We start from the raw sequence: 18,751 nt of genomic DNA, 5'->3' as shown, positions 1-18,751 counted from the left end.
CCCCTGCCTCATCATGCATGTGTTAACCTTAATGCCTGTAACACTGCAGGGCCCTTATCTGTCTGGCTTCCTGGTAGACTGGTTTCCCAGGCCCCGTTGCCATGCTGGCTCATGGTGGGTTCCCCGTGTGTTTGTTAAATGACTGAATGACTGACCGAATGAGGGGATAAGTGAGTGGTGTGTTAAAAGGCTGAGGGATCCAAAAAGGGGAGGGGGTCAATGAGGGCTCCTCCAAATATCCCCCACCCAGTCAGCACAGGGAGGGGAAGGCTGGCAGCAGAGCCAGGCAGCCCAATTTAGCTTGAAACGTCTCCTGGAACAGCATGCCTGGGTCACCTACATTCTGATCCCAGGGATGGCCGGATAGAACGGATCATAGAAAAGTTACTCTGCAGTGCAACATGGGGATCTTAACTAAATAATTAATTTTAAAACGAATCGTAGGCAGTGGTTTACAAATGAGGCTTGTGAAATGTTCACCGGCCCCGCCTGCACTTCTGGGGCATTACTGACATGTGGCTAATAGGAGGAAAGCTATGGATTTGGACCCGAGTCTTTCACAACCCAGCTTGGTGCACTTTCCTGTTTGCTCCTCACCTTCCATCCATTTCTAGGGGACCCCTCACTCATATAATAGTCCTAAACCAGTGACTTCTAGGAGGCATATCAGAATTGCAGTGTGTGTGTGTGTGTGTGTGTGTGTGTGTGTGTGTGTAAGGGGGTGTGTTTATAGTTAGAAACACATTATTTGAGATGCCTATTGTGTTCCTAATAAAAAGTAGAGTAATGAAAGTTCAATCCAATCTTGACTACTGGAGATGTACAGAAGATAGAGCAAAAAATTAGTATCAGGGTCATCAGTGAAAAGAAGCGAGAAACACCACTCTACTTTTCATACCCAAGCTCTCAACAATCCTGCAAGGCAGGGAAGGCAGAAGTGATTCCCATTTTCCTAATGTAGAAACTAAGGCCCAATATGGACTATAAGCTCTATTAGAGCAGGAACTGTGAATTTTGTACCCCCAGGATACAGCACAAAGTCTGCAAGACCACAGAAAGCACGCAATGTTTATTGAAAAGGTGAGTGAATGAAAGAAATAATACTGAAATTACTCGCCTAAAGTTTATATAATTCATCAGCAGCAGGGCTGGAACAAGACCTAGGATTCCTCCATTTCTATGACATCAGGTCGTCCCACGCTTCCTCCTGCAGATCACGAACTTCAAGGACAAGCAGCCCTGGGCCCTACGCACCCCTACCCCTCCCGCTGGGCCATGCAGACACCAGAGCTCCTAGAAGATCTCCCGGGAAAGGGAGGCAGAGCAAGTCCCAAGCCTCCTAGGGCCCGCGGCTACTTCATCACCTGTTCCCTGATTTATTTTAAGCTTTGTATACTTGGGCCATTAACTATTTTTGTAACTGTTTAGGGCACTCATCCTGCTTGGAGGCAATAGGGCAGACAATAAAATCTCTGTTCTTTGGGTAAATATCAGAAGTCAGATACTAGCAAGTTCATCAAATACAAGCCTGGACAAGGTCGTTAGAGTGAGCATTCACAAGCCTTGTTGCTGGCCCGCCATCTCCTAAGTGGGGACATACAGGAACCTGAGGCTGCTTTGCCTTTTCGACATGAGGACTCCAGGTCTCGAGTGAATTGGAGTTCAGGGATGTGCCCAGTTTAAAGACACGTGTGGCTCAAACTACCAGGGAGAGAGATCACTGTGTACAAAGAGAAGAAAGATCCCGCAGAAAATAAAAAGCAAAGTGAGGAGTCCGTTTGGATGAGTCAGAGCAAGGGCAGACAGGTCGCCCATATGGTCCCTGGGGTGTTACCCCCAGGGGTACAAGGAGCCATCAATCATAGCCACAGAAAAGGCTTAGGGAGACTTTCAAAGCTGCTGAATTAACTCCATTGCTGCAAAGCGAATGAGTTTCACAGGCAGCTGAGCAGAGGTCCCTGCAAGGCAGGGGGCTCCAGCCCTTAAAGAGATGAGAGGAATTTAAAGTGTGAAAACATCTGAACCTGCTTCTGCCTGTCACAGCTGCATGGTCTGGATGGGGGCCACTCACAGCCAGGGGCTCTAGCCACCCCCTCTGCCTCCAGTTGCTAAAACCAGCATGGGTACCCTGATGACTGATCAATGGCCCAGCTCCCCCAGGAGGTCTGCTCCCCTGGCCCCACCCAAGTGAGAACGGTGCTGGGATAGGGAGAGAAAGAAGGCACTTGGAGGGACAAAGAGCCAGGCCTGGCCTCTCCAACACGGCTGGCCCAGCTTAGCCTCCCTCTGGCAGGAGGGGTAAGACAGCACGGTCTTGACCCCAGATCTCCAAGCACAGTTTTCTGGACTCCTGAACACCATTTTCCTCACTCTGAGGGTAGTGGCTGGGTGGAGGGGGATGGAGAAACACAGCTTTTGCCAAAGGGCCCCCAGGAAATGCTTGGCTTCCTCCTGACGTGCAATTCCCACACGAGTCCTAGATTGAGAGTTCGGACACTTGTCCTGCCTCCTCTGGTCAACAATGAGGCTGCATCCTTGGGGAACTGCCAAATCCTTTTAATATCACCCATCGTCCAGTCGTGCTCCATAAGCACCTGGCTGCCTGCATAGCCGTTTACTCCAAAACTGTTCACTGAGTGCTCTCATTCAGAGTACTGTGCTGAGTGGGTCAGACCAGGACCCACCAGCATTTCTGCTGTCACACAGCCTGACGTGCTGGGGACAAGCAAGCAGAGGAAGAAGGAACAATGAAGACACGCTTAACTAGACCGGATACAATATTTGTCTTCCTATAAGCCAAGGGCAAATATATTTGTGGAACATTTTGTATGTGCCTATGTTTGAGGAAGAGTGGGGGGTGGGGTGCGAGTAGCAGGAGATTTTTTGTGTGCGCCTAAGGTGAGGGTGGAGAAGCTAGCAAACCCGGAGGGTTTTCTGAACTACTGATGGAAGTACCAAAGGGAGAACTTTGCTTGGTGGGTAATGTTGCATGTGGAGTGTTCCAGGAAGTGGGAGAATTTGAAGGACACTTCAGAAGTGGACAGAGGATTCGTGAATGAAGGGTATAGGCCTAGAAATAGTAAGAGAGCATCAGTGTTATCACGAAGATTCTAGGAGGGGACCGGAGTGACACTTGCCGGTTGAGGGCGAAACCAGAGAGAACATAATAACTTCAAGAGTTCCGTTAGGACCAGAGGGGAGCTGGGCAGTGGGAGGAGGGGGTTGTGAGAGTCCAGGTGGCAGGTGGCCGGGTTGTGGCAGAGATGCAGAAGAACGGAAGCAGAGTGATGTAGTAATTCACACAATATATTGAATGGAGGGACCACACACCTAGTTCATATGCCGGTCTCCCTAGAGACAAGTTTTCATTAAACAACCAGAACTCCAGGATCCCAGGTGACTCACCTCTGCCTCAAGGGCCCAGCTACAACACGCTGGACTTTGAGGTGCTGCAGTTAGACAGTAGGGGGTGCTGCGACTCTGGCAGAACTTAACAGGAAGCCACCAGATCAAGAGGAAGCAGGCCAGAGGAAGGGGTCCAGTGGTCGCTGTTTTTGCCCTTTCTCAGTTTAGGGTGTTTTTGGAGCACATTAAATACAGAGTGACGTCCTTACAAGTAATCATGGAGTTTCCCTATGACTGACTGAAGCAGACCGAGGGGCCGTAGGCTGCCTGGCCATCATACCATTTGGTGTGCGCTAATAGCGTGGGGCCAGAACCATTCATGTTTCTCTCCTAAAATGGGAAGAGAAAAGAAGCTTCCCTCATTTTTAATAACTTTATTCCCCAAACTTCAAAAATGAAATTGCCAAGTTAAGAACTTGCTTTGAAAAAAAAAAATTCTAATTTATTATAAAGAAGGTCCGGGGCTTGGGAATTTTTTTTAATGCAGATTCCTAATTTGCCAATGTGAGGTTCTCCTGTGCATTTGAATAGATTATGCTCCGTACTGCGAGCCCTTAGCACAACGGGAACATTATTAAAACGATTCCATGGGTCTCAGAGGAAGGGCTCTGCTTCTTGCTTCCTTTATCATTTTGGGGACTTCATATTAGAGAATGTCCATTTTTGCCTGTGGAAGAAACTGGGTTTCCGAGGAGGTGATCAAGAGATGTGCTCAGCTGTGCAGGCCTTGAGGAAACAACTCATACTGGGTCCAAAAGTAATGAGATTAGACCTCAAGGAATGAGGAGGAGGTGGGAATCCTTCCAGAGGACCCCCGGGTGCCTGTCCCACGTTCCCATTAGGCTAGGCTTTCCTGAGGACACCGAGAGTCAGAGAGCAGCTGGTTCTCTAGGATAATGAGTGTTACAAGGGCAATGGAGCAGGGCCTCCCCTGAGAAGCTGGGCTCAGCCTCTTGAAAGCATGAAGGGAAGAAGGCAGGAGGACCAGAGCAGGTTCCCAGCAGAAAACTCACATGGAAGACACTCCTGTGTGCAAGCCACTTCTAGCAGCCCCAAGAATGGAGAGAAAAGAGCCCCCCAAAAGCTGATGGGCTTCAAAATCAAGCACTTTCTGGAAAGAAATACTTTCCACCTGAGTCTACGTTCTGGAGACCTCACCCACCTCCTCCCTCCCTGCCCTAACTCCTCCTATGGTTTTCTGTCCTGATCAGTTTCCTTGGGAACCAGTTTGTCCCAGGGATGCCCCATGGAAATCTGCCACAGCCTGGTGGCCAACCCAAGGCCATAAAGACCCCAGACCTTGGCCTGGTCACTTTACCAGGGACACTGAGACTTCCTGTCAGACATTCCTGGACTTCTGGGGTCACAAACAAGTGTGTGGCTTCCCCAGGGCAAATTACGCCCTTGCTGTAAATGTGAGTATTTTCACTCGTGAAATACTGGTGGCTCCTCAGAGAGGAGAGCGGTGGGACAGTCCCTGCATTGTGGTTCTGCTCTGAGACCCTAAATGGGGAACTGGAGCTCCCTTCCTCCCCTAAAAGGCTAGAGCAGCTCAGTGGTGGCTTCCGGGGGGCCCAGCGCCGTAGGGCTGCAGCCCTACCTCCACCCCGCTCGGCAGCTGGGATGTATTAATACTCAGCTGTACGCTGAGAATTAAATTAGGCTCCTCTACTTAACTACACCCGGATCAGCATTCTTGGACAACACAGGCCCTTCCTGCAGCTTTCCTGCTAATCCCCACCAAACCCAAACTTCTCCCAGCTGCCCAGGCAGCAAAACAGAGGGGTAGGGCTGGGGCGGGAGGAGACAGCAGCTGCCAGCTGTGCCAATCCAGTGCCCTCTGGCCTCTCTGACCGCCAGTCTGTCCCTGAGCCTTGGGTATGGAGGTGTGGGCCTTTGTGCCCACCACCTGCTAAATGCAGGAAGTGTCCCATTGCCACTCCCCTTCCTACTGTGGAGTTAGGAGAGCAGCATCCAGCTACAAAAGAAATGGAGCCGACGTTCCTGCCTCTTCATCACTACCTGGGGCCCCTCTCTGCCTGAGCAGATGAGGCCACGGGTCTGTGTCTACTAAGAAGGGTTCTGCTTGTCCCTCTTGTGGCCCCTGGGTTCCCAGGTCTCCACTAGGCCAGGCGTCCTGTTCTCCATCCTCACCATAGAAATAAAGGGCCCGACATACTGTTGCTCACCCGGAAGCTTTCAAACAGCGGAAGCGTGTCAGTGCCACGTCCAACCTGCGGTCATTCGTGGAAAGTTACTGACACGGGCAGAGGGTTTGCTGCAGATGAGGGTGGGATGGGGAGAGCCCAGGAAGGTGCATGGAGTTGATATGTGGGAGCAGGGGTGGGGACAAAAGCATATGTGCTCAAAGGTCCGTGAATGACAAGTGCTTTTGGACTTTGCAGGCCAAGGAGTCCATGGTCGTCTGCATGCTGGACACTGCAAAGTGTAATTTAGTGGAAGAATAACAGGATGGATAGAGCAGCCACTAATGCTCACACTAGGCCGGGGGTGTCAGGGCCAGAGGACCCAACGGGAGCAAAAGTCTGCATTTTAATATCCTTCTCATGGTGTACAGATCTTCCGCGTTGTCCACGAGACCAGCTGTGTCTGAAATGCCTAATAGGAGGGATATCAGGGCAGCGCAAAAACACTGCTGGGAGGAGTGAGAAAGACTGCCTGGCACATAGTAGGCACTCACTGCACATTTGTTAAATGAATGAATGAATGAATATTCTATTAATAGCTGGCTGCATTTCACATTATAGATACTCGATAAGTAATTGTTGAATTAATATTGGCTTGTGAGACCAGGTTAGAGAAAACAGGGGAGTGTAAAGGTCAAGGTCAGAGAATAGAAGCTTTTGTGAAAGCCCAGCTTCATAACTAACTCAGAGTCTCAGAAGAACAAAGTGTGAGGCACACACTGGGGAAGCAAAGGTTAGAAGTAACCGGCTCTAGGACCGCAGGAGGCCAACCCACAAAAGCCAGGCCAGGCTTCCAGGAGGAGAGGAGACAATAGGAAGACAGGGCAAAGACACTGCCTTCCACAGAAGCTGCAACCAGGTGGCAGTCTCGGAAGAACCTGGGCAGGGGCCTGTGTCGGAGCTGAGGGATGGAAACCGGGAACCAGACAGAAGGGTTGGAAGGCCTAGAGAAGCAGGCCTGGCCTTTTTATAGATAGAAGCTGAGCGGATCCTGAAGAGAAGGGAGATTCCTCCACGAGGCAGGCAGAGAAGGACGGACATAGGGGCACCAGTGACCATGAACAGGAGGAGCTGGTAATGAAGGAGCCTCTAACTAAGAAGTGTCCCCGAAACACTCAAAGGCAGACTCCATTTACCTGTATCTCCACAAGTGAGGGGTCTGAAACATTTGTCTGATGTCTGCTCTGAGTGGGAAGCAGTGTTGGATGGGGACAGGACCACAACTTGGTGCTCTAGGCAAGGGTCCTAGATGCTGGCGACAGTTACCCAGGTAGCATCTGAATCCTGTGTTTGTCAAATGCAGTTACTCCCTTTGGGGTGCTGTGTTTGCCAGTCTCTCTCCAGAGAGGCCTCCCCAAGCCTGACAGGGAAGAGCCCAGGGAGCACCAGGCCCTGCCCTCCGCCCCTGGAAGGCCACACACGCCTCCTGTTGGTGGGTGGACACTCACCTGTGGACTGTCCTGGTAGGGTGGGGGAGGGACATTCTGCGTGGCCATCATCGTCAGAGCTGGGGCTGGGGAGGCATGTTGCATCATGGGGTTGATTCACATCGAGGATCTGTGGCAGGAGAAAGGAGGCCACATGTTAATAGTGACAGCACAGGGAGCCCAGGAACCAGCAGGTGGACATCTCAGGCTGGGCCACCTGGACTGACCACACACAGCAAGGGCTTAAAGCCCTTTAGGGGAATTTAAAGCCCAGAAGAGAGCTATGGGGAGAGACCTGGGTGGGGAGAGGCTTGCTGGAGATTTGACTTAAATAAAACAATACTCAAATCATGTGTAAAGCAACCTGTATGTAGCCACGCTTAGTTCAGCGTCAGTTGGGGGTAGGGGCTAGTGGGGAGGGAGAGGGGGCGGGGGCTTGGCTGATGGTAGCACAGTGGGGTAGGAGGTCATTCGGGTACCCACAGGACAAGAGTGCTTTCCCCACCCCAGGCCTTCAGAGCAACCACCTGTACTCGGAGGCCTCAGCCATTGCCCTTCCAGCTCCAGTTACCACCTCCCTGCCCCCTCCTGGGTGTGCTCACTACACCCCCTAGTGGTGTGAAGGGATGTGGCTCGCTGGTCCCTTCCTCAGAAGGGAGGGTGGAGCAAACAGCCCTAGAGACGTCTTGGAGGCCTTCCAGGAACAGCCGAGAGCCTGGGGGAGTGCCCATCATCTGCGGGGTTCTCCAGGTGTGTGTTGCTGACTATGGGCTTATGGATGTGCCTGCCCACTCTGCTGAGGAAGACTTTCCTTAGCCTTCCTTCAATGTAGAAACCGACACGCGGGGCCAGAGGGGCTGTCAGAGCCCACCGCTTGTCTCCCCTCTCATAGAGGAGGAGATGGAGACCAAGAGGAGTGATGTGTGTGTGTGTTTGGGGGTGGAGTGCTAGTGAAACAGGGACGAAACCTAAGTCTCCAGATTCCCAGTTTCCCCTGGTCGGCTTTACTGTACCCCTGACCCCACCCCGCAACCAGGAAGTGAGGGGTCCCCACTAGGCCTCAGTATCTCCTTGAACCAGAAGGTGCTGCTGTAAGCGGAGACATCCTGGCAGTGTCATCCAAGGAAACAGGATGCCGAGAGAGCTGTTTAGCTCAGCTCTGATGTATTGATGGCCTGAAATATTTAGAGCTGGAACCACGGGCAAGCTGCCTGATACAGACAGGTTCATCCATCATGGGGCACGGAGACTCCTAAGAACCTCTGTGCGCTGGGTAGGACCTGTCCTCCCAGACGGAGGGTACTGATGGGCACAGACCTTTGTGAGGATGACACTCAGACCTCCTTCTCCTCCCTCCTCCCTCCCTGAGGCTCTCCCATCACACCCTCCCCAGCGTCTTCCAAAATGTTCACATGCCTGAATTCTGCAGGAATTTGAGGGTGTTCCAGAGCTGCCTAAGTAAAGGGGAGGGTCTCCAGGGCCCTATGTGGTGTGTGTGTGTGTGTGTGTGTGTGTGTGTGTGTGTGTGTGTTGGTTCTTTTTTTCAGGAAGAGGAGGAAAGATCAGCTTTGGGTGACCTCAGTTTCCGAAGTACCAGGTGTGTTTTGACCTTAAGAGCATATGCGAAAGTACTGGAAATCCAGGTATTCATTCAAATAATACTTGATAAATATCAAATACGTGCAAAGAAGTGTGCTGGGGGCTGTGGGAGGACAGATGAAAGGAGGCAAGATTTTCTCTATAAGGAGCATTATTAGTGGAGGTGGCGCTAGTCCAGTGGGAGAGAGGAAAGGGAAATGGAGGTTCTGGTGGGCTTTTCCTGTGCTGAGAACGCTGTGACTGCAGGTAACTCCCCTTGGCCTCTGCTGCCTAGACCTGCCCCCCCCACACCCCCCCCGCACCCCTCCCCCCACCCACCTGGCCTTACTTTGGCAGGTGGGCTACCAGGATGTCTTTGCAGCAGAAACACTCAGGGTCACCCCACCTCACACACACTGTACACTGAGACCCAGATTCACAAAGAGGCCCGGAGGGGCGCTGAGGGAGCCTCTCTCTTCAGGCGGGGAACCAATGCCTATTTGCAAGGTGGGGTCTTTGTCTGGGGGTGGTAAACATCCGAGGAAGGCAAGAGCGGAGTGAAAGTGTTGGGGCGGGGGCCAGGAGGGGAGGAGGAGATGTGAGAAAGAATTTCCAGAATCAAGGCTTTTAAGAAATTCGAATGGGTGTGGAAGCTTTTTCTTTTGGACCCTGAGGGAATAAAGGAAATAGGGATATTTCAGGCGTGTGTTAGGCTCAGCCTTTCCTGGAACTTTGACAGAGGCAGTGACTTCGGATGGGCCTATGGGTCCTGAAGGCAGATCCCTTCCAGGGACACCAATTTCAGATGCTCCTTTGCCAAAACAAACAAAAAAAAGGCACCTCTGTGGGGCTGTAGTGCCAGATGTGTCCAGCAGAGGGAGTCTGGGGGTAGAGTCTGGGGTGTGAGCTCTGTCAGGAGGTTTTCTCCCCTTTTAGGGGCAACAAGTTCCCTTCAACCTCGGGTCTGGGTCATTCTGTAACCTCATTCCAGGATGAGAAAGTCATAATGAAGGCAAAGCAAAGGGAGCTCGATGAGGATTTGGACTAAAGACAGGAGCCTTTAATTTGCATTCTTTTGTTCATTGTCCAATGAATGGGAGGTCAGGTCATTTTAGAGTCCTTGTCCCTAGAAATATTTACAAGCGCTGCCCTGCCTGGTGGTAAGGAGGGGTGGTTAAGAGTGGTCTGCAGCCAGACAACCACTATGAGGCTGAGAGGTGATTTTCTAGTCTGGAGCCTGTGGGGCTGCCGAGCAGGGGCCAGACTGACCTCAGAGTACAAGGAAAAATTATCTGAGGACCCAGATGGCCTTTGTCTCTCCCCCTACCCCTCTCTGGGGTCACCACAGGCCACTAGGCCACTGCCCCATTGCTCTCTGGGGCTTCTCTTGCAAAAGAACAGAAGGCCTTTTCATCAGGGGCTTAAATTTCCTTCTCTGCTCACTCAGGCACAGAAGCGTCTGGTAACCTGACACTGGGGGAGCCTGGGTGCCCACCTTCTTTTCTTCACACACCCCCACCCACACATACACTGCCCCATCTTTGGGAAACCCCACCAGCTAGGCTTGGGGGCTGAGGGGTTGCATAGAACCATCTGGAGATGAATGTGGGCACCTGACTTCTCTTGTCTGAGACCCCACAAGTGGGGTGTGGGGACCTCTTTGAGCAATCTCTGGGTGCTCAGCCCTTTGGGGAAACCCACCCTTTCTGCACTTTTTTTGGGAGCACCTACGGGAGCGGCAGGCCTGAGCGGCAGTCACCCAGCCCAGGGCTTCTGAGCATTTGTCAGGGGCTGGGAGAGGCTGCTCCGCCCTGCCCAGAGGCCCCAACGCTCTGTTACCAGACACCAGGACACTGGAGGGAGCACAGCCAAGACTGCAAATGGAGGACACACCAGGAACAATTTACCACAGGGAAATTTCCCAGCGAGGAGAGGCTCCTGTCGAAAGATTGCTTTTAATGCTGAAAACCTTTATTAAATGACAGCTAGAAGGGGGTAAAATCCTAATGCAGCTCTCAACCCCACAATGATATCCAGGAAGAAATAATTTGTGTCACTGATATTATCATCAAAACGAGCTAAAAATTCCATTTTCCAGAGCTCCTGAACGAGGGAGGCAGCAGGGCTGAAGTGGGTGAGGGACATGGAAGGATACCCCTTTAGGAGGTCCGAATGGGCAGCCTTAGAACAAGCCCCCATGCCCTCTGTCTTCCCAACTCTAGCTCCCCCAGCCCTGCAGGTGAGGCCCTCAGTATAGAGCCCAAACTCCAGGGTGTTGACAAACAAGTTTGGAAATAAAAAGACCAAGCTCGTTAGGAAGGAGCTCATTAAGACTTGTTGACACGAAACTCATTAGACCAATTAACATTCCATTAACAGCCTGGGGCACCAAGGGGTTAATGCTGCCCGCAGTAATTGGGCTGGGGTGCCGAGGTTGGGGGCTCAGGGCCTTAAGGATGAGAAACAAAATCTAATTGGGAACTCTCGGGCCAGCTGGCCCACAGCATCTGTTCTTGCCCTCTGACCCTCGCTGAGGCTACACTGCATCCTGACTGATGCAGGAGAAGTGAGGAAAGGACCAGCTTTCCTTTGGGGCTCCCCTGTCCCACCCACTGCCCCAGCGCAGAGACTGGCCACAAGGACAACCTGCGGGATATTTTCACCCTCTTGGACTCTGATTGTCCTGCTTTCTTCATCAACCCCTCCCCACTTTTCTGCTTCAGTTTCTCTTAGTGCCAGGAAGTAAGTCCCCTCTCTTCTCCTCTCCTGGTTAGATGTGACCCACTCTTACAAAAACTCTTTGGAAAAATGCTGGAATCCTCGAGGCCCCGGAGTCTAATTCATCTGAAGAGGGTTGTAATTTAGGGATGGGGGATGGAGTACTGGTCCTAGGACAGCCTGCCTGCTTTCTTCCTTCCTTCTTTCCTTCCTTCTTTCTTTCCTTCTTTCTTCCTTCTTTCCTTCCTTCTTTCTTTCCTTCTTCCTTCCTTCCTTCCTTCCTTCCTTCCTCCCCTCCCTCCTTCCTTCCCTCCCCAGCAGGGCAGCTAAGGCCCAGGGCCCCCTAGGAGCCTTTCTCATCTGCCTTCCAACACACTAGCAGTATTTTCATTATTTTCTGTCCCTAGCTACAAGTAGAAGCTGTCGAACTCCCATTCCCTGTCTGGGCCTCAGTTTCCTCATCTGTAAACCCCCACAATCAGAGCCTGTGCTTAGGGTCAAAAACGTCTGGATTCCACACCCAGCTCTGCCGCTTTGTGGCTTGTACAAGCTGCTTTCTCTCTCATAACGAGGGATTTCACCAGAATATTCTGAAAAGTCTTTGCTCACCATTAGCACTCAACACAAACTTAGTTGAATAGAATGGAAACAGGGAAACAGTTGGATTGCAGCTTCAGAGTGAGGGAAACAGGCCCCTGAGACCAGAGAGTGGAGAGCCTTCCTCAGCCCCCCAGCGCAGAGCCCCCAGGTGGTTACCACCGCCCCCCACACCCCCCCACCCCGCAAGCCCCACACCATCCCCACGCCGCCCCCTCTAAGCAGCTGCCCAGGCCAGGGTTCTGACGTCTAGACAGATTTGCAGGAGGCTGAAATAACACAGTGAACTCAGCAGGAGGGACCAAAAGGCTGCATTCGTAAGGGGCTGGCTTCAACTTCTCCCTCCGGAGCAGCAGCCTCAACCTGGCGCAATCCGTTTATTTTCCTCCAGCCGCGAGAGTGCCTGGTCCGGAAGGCTGTTGTCAGGCACAGCTCCCTTCCCATGGGCGGCCTGTAGGTGGCGCCGCGGAGCCCGCTTTAATTGCATTATATAATATAACCTGTTTACTAAATCGTGTAATCAGTCGCCCTTAGGATTTACAGCTTCGGATGTGTATAGAGAATTGGACTTTGAGTCAAATTTAAAAACAAATAAAAATGAGAGGCAGCTGTTGCTGATAGTGTGATATTCATCTTTTGGAAACAAATTCACCCCACTGCTATAAATTATGCCTGGAAAAAAGTGTTGGTTGGAAGGAGTTGGCTAGGTCTCCTATGCTGGCAACTCAGAGCGATGAATCTTGAAATAACAGTGTCAACCTGTCACTGATTTCATGTGACTCTGTGGATTTATCTAAAGAAACACAGGCGTGCGGGCGTGTACACACACACACACACACACACGTCTCTTCGCAAAACTCAGTAAGGGCTAGAAATCACGAGATGAAAGCTGAGTGTCTAGAGGAAACTCAGTGGTCCCTGCACCTGGGTGCATGGAGTGAGCACTGGGTGGTCACAGGGTGGGACCAGTCTGGGGAGAGGATGGGGGTGAGCAAGAGATTGTGCTTGTAGGCCAGGAAGCTCAAAAATGTGAGGGGGTCCAGTTAACGTTTCAAAATGATGGAAAAGTGAAGGGTCCTTGAAGCACAAGGACCCAGGAGCTCACCCCCTCACAACACATCAAACACTGGACCTGTGCCTTTTTACCCAGGTGCTCTGGGAGCTCAGGGGCCTGAGGTGACAGAATTTGGGTGGCCTATTAGATGGTGCTTCCCCCATCTTTCTGACCTTGGGGTGCTGGGGGCAAGTGGAAGTCCTCTAGTTTGATAAGACAGGGCTCAGAGTGGGGTGTGGGCACCCGGGGGGTAATCGTGTCTGTTACTAAAGGAAGGGCTGGTGGGAGAGGAAGGGAGTGGGGTTTGCACTCGGGGCCAGATCCCTTTGCTCACTACATGTCCTGAAGGCTGGCTGGCTAAGAGGTTGAAAATGAGCCACTGCTCCATCATAATCCAGGTCCCGGGGGACACCGTACCTGGCACAGAGCCCAAGTCCTTGCAGGATGTCCTAGCCAGGAGGGCCACTTTCCTGGTGCCCCTGGGGTTCCTGCTTGGAACTCTCAGTGGGAAATAATTCTGTCTGACTCCAGCCAGAAGCAGAGATGACAACCAAAACGGTGGGCAGCTCAGTCCCTTTGGCCACCGCAGCTCTTGGCACTAATTTTCATTTGCTACCTTTCTGGGAAGCGTGCTTGGGAGGTGGCACCAGGTCACGCCCTATTATTATTATGCTGTTCTCCAGGGAACACAGAGCAGAACCAGCATGAGCCTGGACTAGGACTGCTGGCTTCTGACTCCCGGACACAATCTCTCTCCACTTCTCTCTCCTCTTTCAGCCCTTAACCGCCTCGTGGAGCGAATGGTCTTTGGAAGGGGTGTGAGACTCCGTGAAACCACAGAACCCAGAAACCTTCCTGCTCCGATCCCAGGCGTGTGGCCTCCTCCACATGGCCTGTGGTCCTCCTTCCAAGGACCTCGGTGTCCTCTCCTTGCCCCGCCCCCAAGGCCATTTTGCCATTTGCTCTTTATCTGCAATAACAATATGCCCCCTGCATGGCTGGGTCAACAGGTCATTTCTGCCCTCACAGACTCCAGCCTACAGATAGCAAAAGCTTGCTGGAGAAACCCAGTTCTGGGAGCAGGGGGACATTAGCCCCCCTTGGATCCGTCTGTGCCCACAGTTCGTGGGGGGAGCCTTAGTCACACAAGACAGATCCGTTTGACTAAGCGCTGGGTGTAAGTGGGCTGCTGGCAGAGTCCCATCACCCCACATCCCGACCAGGTTTCCTGAGTGGAGTCCCCACCTTGCCCTACTAATTCCCGTCACACCGCTCTGATTCATGGGTATTCTCAGCACGTCACGGCCCAGAGTTCCAGGCCTACAGCTTTCCCTTCTTTACTCCCCCAGTTTAGCTACTTTTCAATCTGGCTTCAAAAAGTGGACCAGAGTCTGAGTTAGGAGAGCAGCCTGTACTCTGCCCTCAGTCCCCTGCTGCCTGGCTCTGCCTCTCCACGCCAGGACCGGGAAGTTTTCCCCGCTCTCCACCCTGCCTTGGCTGTCACACCTTTTCTGGCTTCAAAAAGCCGCTGATATATTTTACAAACTGAAACAGCAATTTAATTCCCCCTGATAGCGGCAATTGTCCATTAGATCTTCCTACCGAGGAGCTTAACAATAATTCCTTTCATCCAACTGCTTGCTTCTTCTTGATCTGAGAATCAATCCCATAATAGCAGGCAAGAGTTTTCCCATTACTCTCCCCCTCCAGCTCTTAGCATTTGATGAAGATTCTCATCTCCTCTTTAAGCACTTTACAACTTGGCAATTCTTCCCCCTTTGGTTCCTTTAAACAAAATAAAACCAAACCAAAAACAAAAACAACAACAACAACAAAAAACCAGAAAGGGGAGGAAAATGCATGCTAGCTGTAAGGATAGGCACAGACCTTGCATTCTTCTCACAGAGAAGTGGTGTGCACCTTCTGCCTGGAGGCAGGGGCATGGCAGCAATGGTCACCTCCAATCTGCTGAAAAGTGGGTGCTGCTTTGCCCCAGGGGACCCCTAGTCTGCTCCTAAATTCACTCTCACCCACAGTTGGGTCCTGCTTTTGCCAGTGATGCTCAATTTAGAACGTCTTTCCCTTTCCAGGAACCCCGTCCCCGTGTTGCTGCATCCCAGGGATGGAGGACAGGAGGCTGTCACTGCTGCCCCGGGGCTGGAGTCCACAGGAAGGCTCCAGTCAGCCCCTCTCTCTGTCTGTTGCCCGGGTTCCCGCCCATCTCTCATGCAACTCTCAAACCTACAGTGGGATCCTGCCCTCTCTTTTTCATCTCCAGTCCCCTTCGTCTTTACCCAAACAGCATGAGTGAGAAAGGTGGGGAGAAACAGGGAAAGGAGAAAGCTTGAGACCTTTTATTCAATTATTTTTCTTTTCTCTCAAACATCCAGGCAGCCCCAGTGGTCAAGGGCAGAGGAGGGCTCTCCAGTGCTTCTGTGGGCACAGTTAGGGTGGATTGCCAGGGCACCAGGGAGCCCCGGCCTGCTCCCCCAAGACACCATCAGGTACTCTCTTGTCTGCACACAGAGAGAGAGAGAGAGAGAGAGAGAGAGAGAGAGAGAGAGAAACAAATCTAAAAATGAACCCAGGGACTGAAATCCCCCTCGACAAACCTGATTCCCAGGTTTATTATTATTTGTCAAGAGCTGACAGCAGCCGCTGCTCAGGAACCGAGCTGAGAAAACAACACGGCCGGGCCCCTGAGGCTCACAACTCAGCAGAGACAGACCAGCAGCTCTGATGCTGGGACCCAGGTGGAGAAGCACTTCTGCTCTGCACGGAGCCAGGGAGGCCGCCTCCTCCCTTTCATAAATCTTTCTCTTTTCCGAGGCAGGCATGCCAGGTGGATGGCACTCCCTCGGAGCTGGGATGCACAAGGAAAGCAGGAGAAGTGAGGTGCCTTGGAAGGGATGGGCGGGGAGGGGCTGGAGCAGCAGGACTGGGCTGGGGTTGGGGGGTTGTCCACAGACGTAAGGGGCCCTGACACCTGTTCAGTCTGACTCCTGAGATGCTCTCATATTCTCCCAGAAGCAGAGGGTTGGAAGAGGGACAGTCAGGTCCCATTTCTCTCTATACGACTGTACCATGTCCTCTAGCTGGATGATACCTGCTTCCATTTGTAAAAATTCCTCCAAAAAAAAAAAAAAGGTCAAGAATCAAGGCTGTAGAAGCAAATGGCTCTCTGGGCTCAGTTTATCACTGAAAAGCCACTCATCCCTGATACTTCCTTACCAAGTCAGTGGATGTCCTTGCCCCTGGGCCTTTGTGATGCTCCCCGTGAGCTCGTAAGAAAACAGGAGGGGAGACCAGGTAGAGTCTACAGCCACAAGGTCAGCTGGAGGGAGGCAAGGATCCCCTGCTGGACTCCCTCACCCTGGGTCCTCACTTCTGTTTTGAATGAGAGCAGGGACACTGGCTCTGTGATTCTGATCTGTCAGGAATGGCAACCCTGGGGAAGGAAGCAAGGACAGTGGTGCCATGGGAGAGGAAGTGAGGCCAGGCAGCGAGTCCATTCCTGGGCATGGCCAGTCCAGCCCCAATTGGGCGGACACACTCTCTGTCACCGTATAAGTGTTTCCGCCACGCCTTGTGCTATGTCTCTCATTTGCCAGCAAGGCTTCCTGTATTACATTCCCGTGTCCTTTCTTTCATCAAAACTTTGCTCAAAACCTCACTCCTCTGGGAAGACTGACTTCACTTTCCACTCCAGGACCGTCCTCGTACCAGGAGCCTTGACATCACACCGAGTAGGACGCGGTAGCATGAATGACCGCTATGTACATTTCTATGTTACGGAAAATTGCTGCCCACCCCATGTCCACCTTGCCCATCGAACCCTACGCTCCCCAGCAGATAAGACCATGACGTTGCCTTGGCTTTCTTCCTAGGGGGAAAAAAGCCTGTGTGATATGATTTCACACGGTCTGCCTCCTTATGGTGCCTGAATATGCAGAGGATGCCAAAAACATGTATACACATTTTAAGAAAGGGAAAAACTATTAAAATTGTAATACTCAATATATATACCGATAATAAAAGATGACTACAAGTCACGTTTGACTTCTGCAATTACAAGAGGTGCTCAAAGTGGTTCCCATCAGCGTCCAGACATTTCTGATTACGGTGAACTACTCCTTAAGCAACGTTGACCAATGTATCCACTTGTATACATTTTTTTAGTTTACTGTTCTTTAGTTTACTGTTAAAATGTAAAACAATCCATCAAATCTGAGAAGGATAACTCTTTAAGTCCGGGTAGTCATTTACACCTCAGTGAGAATGAGATTGTTTCCCTGGAGCAAAGGCTGATGGGGTGAGATGACAGAGGGAATTAGTGACAACTGCCATGTGTGGAGCCCTCACCGTGCACCAGGCATTATGCGAAGCTTTTTATCCACGTAACCTTGTTTATTTTTCTCAACAAATATATAGTGCCGGCATGATGGTTGTCCCTACTCATGGATGTGAAAAGTCAAGCCGAGAGAGGTTGAGAGAGCTTCCCAATTGACACGTGGTCTGATTGCAGAGTCTGAATTTTTTTTTTTTTTTTAAGGAGGGCGCAGCTCACAGTGGCCCATGCGGAGATCGGCAACCTTGCTGTTATCAGCACCACGTCCTAACCAACTGAGCTAACCGGCCATCCCCTTGCAGAGTCTGAATTTAACCTAGAAGGCTCAGGGTGGAGGCAGGAACTAACAGCAGAGGAATAGGAATGAGACCTCTAGAAATTGGAGAAGTACAGAAAAGACAAGGCTGACAGAAAACAAGCTGCTGACTTTGTGTTGGGCTGTCCAATATAAGCTCTCCTTTGACGTTCACACCCCGAATTTCCAAGAATTATATCGATACTGCCTAAACGTCATCCATAGCCAGATTTGGGCTTTTGTACATCAGCTAACGAACACACACTTTATGCCTTTGGGTGGTGGGCCTGCTTAAACAGCAAGAGTTCATTTCTGTCATCCTGTCATTTTTGGATGGCAGTGTATGTACACATTTATTTGTGTACAAATGTATTTAAATACTTTATTGTGCTTTGCTCTTGTTTTATAAAGATGAATGGAAGATGGAAAACTAAAACTTTTGATACCAGGGGCCAGCCCGGTGGCTCAGGCGGTTAGAGCTCCGTGCTCCTAACTCCGAAGGCTGCCGGTTTGATTCCCACATGGGCCAGTGGGCTCTCAACCACAAGGTTGCCGGTTCAATTCCTCGAGTCCCGCAAGGGATGGTGGGCAACGCCCCCTGCAACTAAAATTGAACACGGCACCTTGAGCTGAGCTGCTGCTGAGCTCCCGAATGGCTCAGTTGGTTGGAGCACGTCCTCTCAACCACAAGGTTGCTGGTTCGACTCCTTCAAGGGATGGTGGGCAGTGCCCCCTGCAACTAGCAACGGCAACTGGACCTGGAGCTGAGCTGCGCCCTCCACAACTAAGACTGAAAAGACAACAACTTGACTTGGAATAAAGTCCTGTTCCCCTTCCCCAATAAAAAAAAAAAATTATATATATATAAAAAAAAGTGTTGATACCAGCATTAAAAAGGTGGGTCTCATCCACGTAATACGACTGAGACCAAAGTGAGAACACTGAACTGAAAGAGGCAAATCTTGAGTCTCAATCGTAGACTCACCAGACTGTGGGTTCAATGATGAAGGGAAAGAACAAAATTAAAGAACGAATACGAAATGACAGACATAAATGGCTGAAGGCTGCATCTCAAAAAGCGATATGTGACTGGGAATCTGATTGTGTGTTTTAGCGGTCTGG

At 51.3% G+C, this 18,751-nt stretch overlaps 1 protein-coding gene across 2 annotated transcripts in view; it reads right to left on the bottom strand.

Moving 5' to 3' along the window:
• Window positions 1-18,751, bottom strand: part of PKNOX2 (PBX/knotted 1 homeobox 2) — a 255,540-nt gene that overhangs the window by 70,899 nt on the left and 165,890 nt on the right. For both annotated transcript variants that reach the window (XM_033098363.1, XM_033098362.1), the window contains one exon: window positions 7,061-7,169. In XM_033098363.1, the coding sequence (XP_032954254.1) occupies window positions 7,061-7,147 (87 nt within the window). In that variant the 5' untranslated portion in view covers window positions 7,148-7,169. The remainder of the gene's footprint in view (window positions 1-7,060; window positions 7,170-18,751) is intronic.

This window comes from Rhinolophus ferrumequinum, chromosome 25, assembly GCF_004115265.2.
Source record: "Rhinolophus ferrumequinum isolate MPI-CBG mRhiFer1 chromosome 25, mRhiFer1_v1.p, whole genome shotgun sequence".
Taxonomy (NCBI): Eukaryota; Metazoa; Chordata; class Mammalia; order Chiroptera; family Rhinolophidae; genus Rhinolophus; species Rhinolophus ferrumequinum.
This window is presented reverse-complemented; position numbering and strand designations above follow the sequence as displayed.